General features: G+C 45.7%; 1 protein-coding gene across 1 annotated transcript; it reads right to left on the bottom strand.

Annotated features, from left to right (window-relative positions):
• On the bottom strand, nt 1-973 carry Pmar_PMAR015758 (hypothetical protein; the record flags this gene model as incomplete). Its single annotated transcript, XM_002787262.1, has 1 exon — nt 1-973. A coding segment is annotated over one exon (973 nt), but the record flags the coding sequence as incomplete, so codon positions are not given.
• Between the last annotated feature and the right edge of the window lie 2,747 nt (nt 974-3,720).

The raw sequence follows: 3,720 nt of genomic DNA, 5'->3' as shown, positions 1-3,720 counted from the left end.
ATTTATCAACAGGTTTCCGAGTGGTGAATTGTTCTATTGAGATCGCTGCTCGGCCGACCACAAGCATTGTGCTATGGAATTCGTAGTTACCAGGAATCTTCTGGAGGTTGAGGAGGCTCAAAGGGGATGTTCCGTACTCAGATTTAAGGGCTTCCGAAACATTATTCGGCACCTTAACATCTCCATCGGCGTCCATATGGTCCCATCTAGTTGGGAAGTAGTTTTCATACAATCCACAAGCATTATGTTGCTGATGACGGCAAGTAACGATTTTACTCGAGTTGAAACCAGGGCAATCCTCACAAGGATGATCGGGGTCGGAGGACTGAACTAGCTGAAAGATGTCCACATGACAAGTGACACTGTCAGAGTAGTGGATAACGCGGAGTTCCGATAGGTCACAGCCTTCCCACTCATTAGGGTCCAATTCGGATCCGACACCGAATACGATACCAGCCACACGATAGCGGGAATCATCGGGTAGATACTCCTGTAGAAGGGATGCCATGTTCTTATGATGGGTGGTGGCGTGGGTCGAGAAGGCCTTCCGACAATGGCTCTGCATGATGAGGAGATCGCCATCGACATCCCAGGGTATATGATTCTTATCGTGTCGTTGCCAACCTAATAGGGTACCGTCGATGATGGTCGCATCGACACCCAACCTGTCCAATGCATGTGTGGTGACGTTGATCACCTCCGTTAGACACTTCAAAAAATCTCCTCTGCCGTTGAACTCCATAAGCTCATCATAATCCATACAAAGTGTACCGTTGATAGTAACCTCCTCTGACGGCCAGGACGTTAAGTTCACACCATCTGTTACATTCATCGGGCAGAGGAATAGATTCTCCGGTGGCGCGGTGGCGACCAACTCTTCGGGGAAAACATGAATGAAAGGGTGTTTTCCAGAAGCCGTTACCCCACAGCATCCGAGAAGGGACAATAGCAGCTCTACACAGCGTAACCACATTTACGGGATGAAAGTCCTAAACAATGCCACACACAGCATGCGGATCTTTCAACGCACCCCAAGCTGTGCAATCTTCCTTTATATCCAATACTTACACTTGAGACCGCCCTCCCATCGCAAAGGCGCGGTAAAACACAAGCCTTTTATTAATCTCATCCCCAACACTACACAATCGTTTTGGAAACAACATGGTAGATTTCAACGAGACTATTGCACCTGTTATACCAGTCGGGAGAGTTAGTCGACGTGGAACTTAACAAATGAGGAAGGTGTCTCAAATCCATGTTGATTTCAACAAGCTCTGAAAAGGTGTACATCTTCCCCAAGGCCAAAAATGATGTCACTTCCCTGCAACTGTTCAATCTCAAATTAAACTGAGTATAGTTGTTAACCACTTGGGAAACCAAGGCAGTAGTTAAAGGAATCTAGAGATTCTACCAACAATCATACTCATGAAACCATCCACTTGCTTCGAGCTAAGCTAAGATTCCGTAGTGGTGCACACTGCACAAGTACAATAGTGGAGTTTCATCTGTTTCTCGTGAAGTGGTGAAAAACGGGATATTCGCGGTATGCAGTAGTCGTGAATTATATTATTGACTAGCATTTTTCATATCACGGGTGAAACTCCAATATACTCAGTATACAGCTGGGACAATACAGCGGCACTTAGTAGTGTTGAACGACATAATGCAGGGACTGTTCGTTCCCTGCTATTCGCCAATATCATCCGCGAGGCGATTTTTCTCGCGGACCATCACATACCTACCACTCCTCATCATACCATCTTTCCATCACTTTCTAATCTATGTATTCACTATTCTTCTGAAAATATACGGGAGGCTATTCCAGCTAGGAACGATTATGGTACAGAACTCACTTCTGAGAAGTGATTCGCAACGCGATGCGCTTTCCGAATAGGAGTTTTTCTAAATGGGGCGCCCGCTACTTATTTTGGTTTGTCAAACACAAGAGTGGGTGGATCGATGAGTGCTGCAATGATAGAACTGCAGTCTCTTCCTATAGGGTTGTAAAAGCATTCCAACGCTACTACGACTTCCCAGCAGTATTTGTTGTACGAAACTCAAATTTTATTTTTCTTTCATGATACCACAATTCATTGCTGTTGTTCATGCGTGCTGGGGGCCGCACAGTGCGGTACGCTATCGGGACTGAGTGTCCGCACAATCCGGGTTGAGTGTCCGCACCCCCGGAGAGTGTGCTTAAAACCGTGGAGTAGCCGGGCTTCCGTTGCCCAAGAATCCTTTAGACATCCATGTAGAATCCCAATGATGAAGATAAAAGAACCTGGTCCGAAGTTGGCAGATTTCTAAAGAAAAGTGCAAAAGACTGAATTCATCTTTACGGATAATAACGCGCCTCTCGCGGAAGTGATCACTATAACCAGATTCGTGTGTCCAAGCCTCTGGGTTGACTGGATTAAAGCCTACCACTTAGGAGGCGCATCAGTTACCTACATGCATGGTGCAACCCCCTCATGATCCGTGCTAGCCGATGAGGGAGGGTCCCGTTCGAGTGCGAGCGAGATTCGTCATTAGGTCTTAACACTTTTTTTTAGGAATTTGCCAACTTCGGACCAGTGGCTTTTATCGGCATCATTGGGATGCTACATGGATGTCTAAAGGATTCTTGGGCAACGGCGGGCCGGAAGCTGGCCTACTCCAAGGTTTTGAGCACACTCTCCGCCCCGAGGCCGTGTGGTACGTAAACGCATAATTTTCCCCCTTTCCATATAGCGAGGTGTAACACTTCGTGGAGACTATCTAAGTATCACAGCCACTATCAATGTCATCACCGAGATCGTTGAGTTCACCTGAGTCAATTCAGTCAGAGTATGAGTTAGAGGGAAATACAATCCTGTGGTAAGTTAACACAAGCAAGATAGAAATGTAGATAAGTCGTAATAACATTGGAATGGAAAGAGATAAGATTACAGCTTAAAGGCTTAATACAGCTTAGCTCAAACCGACCAGTATGATATAACCAGTATATCGATTACCATGGCGAGCGCGATTGTCATCATATCACAAATCCTCCTCTCAACTAGCTGATCTGAATGCCACGTGATCCTACTACCAACATACGTTATCTATTTCCTTCCTACAGGCACATTAGTGTGTTTGTTTCTTCATGGTGTGGGGATATCTGTCCCTGTGAGAACTGCATAGGGAGGGGTTTGTGCAGAAATGTGTAATTTGACGATTCCCACTGTTAAAGCCTCCCAGGTTACGAACGAAGCTTGAAGGGAATTCATTTTCGTTGTTGTAGTGTTGTTGTTGTTGTTCTCACACTTCTCGGATGTTAGCAGCGTTGAGACGAGGATGGACAGGTGAGGTTATCCCGTGGTAGAAAACAGGGAAGAAATTGTCGGCTTCGTGGGAAATGACTATAGGGATTTTCATTTATGGAGGGACTCGGAGGACTGCTCTTATGGAGCAGTCGATGATCTGTTGAGGAGGTTCCCACTATAGTCTTGATTCCGAACTTTGGTGTGCTATTCATACGCCGACGCACTAGCATAGCGTCACTACACCATTCCAGGGTGAATGTGGCATGCTGGCAGCATTTATGCTCTTTAGCTAGTCGGCGTGTTCTTTAAATAACCATCTATTTCGCGTGAATTTTGGGCAAAACAGTGATAAGGTGAGCGGGAGTATTTCTGAAAAAAATTATATATTATTAGAAATTATGTCAATGAGTTCACCCAAGCTGCAAACGCCCCAAGT

This window comes from Perkinsus marinus (assembly GCF_000006405.1).
Source record: "Perkinsus marinus ATCC 50983 genomic scaffold scf_1104296929480, whole genome shotgun sequence".
Taxonomy (NCBI): Eukaryota; Perkinsozoa; order Perkinsida; family Perkinsidae; genus Perkinsus; species Perkinsus marinus.
The sequence above is the reverse complement of the archived record's forward strand: the minus strand, read 5'-3'. Positions and strand labels throughout refer to the sequence as shown.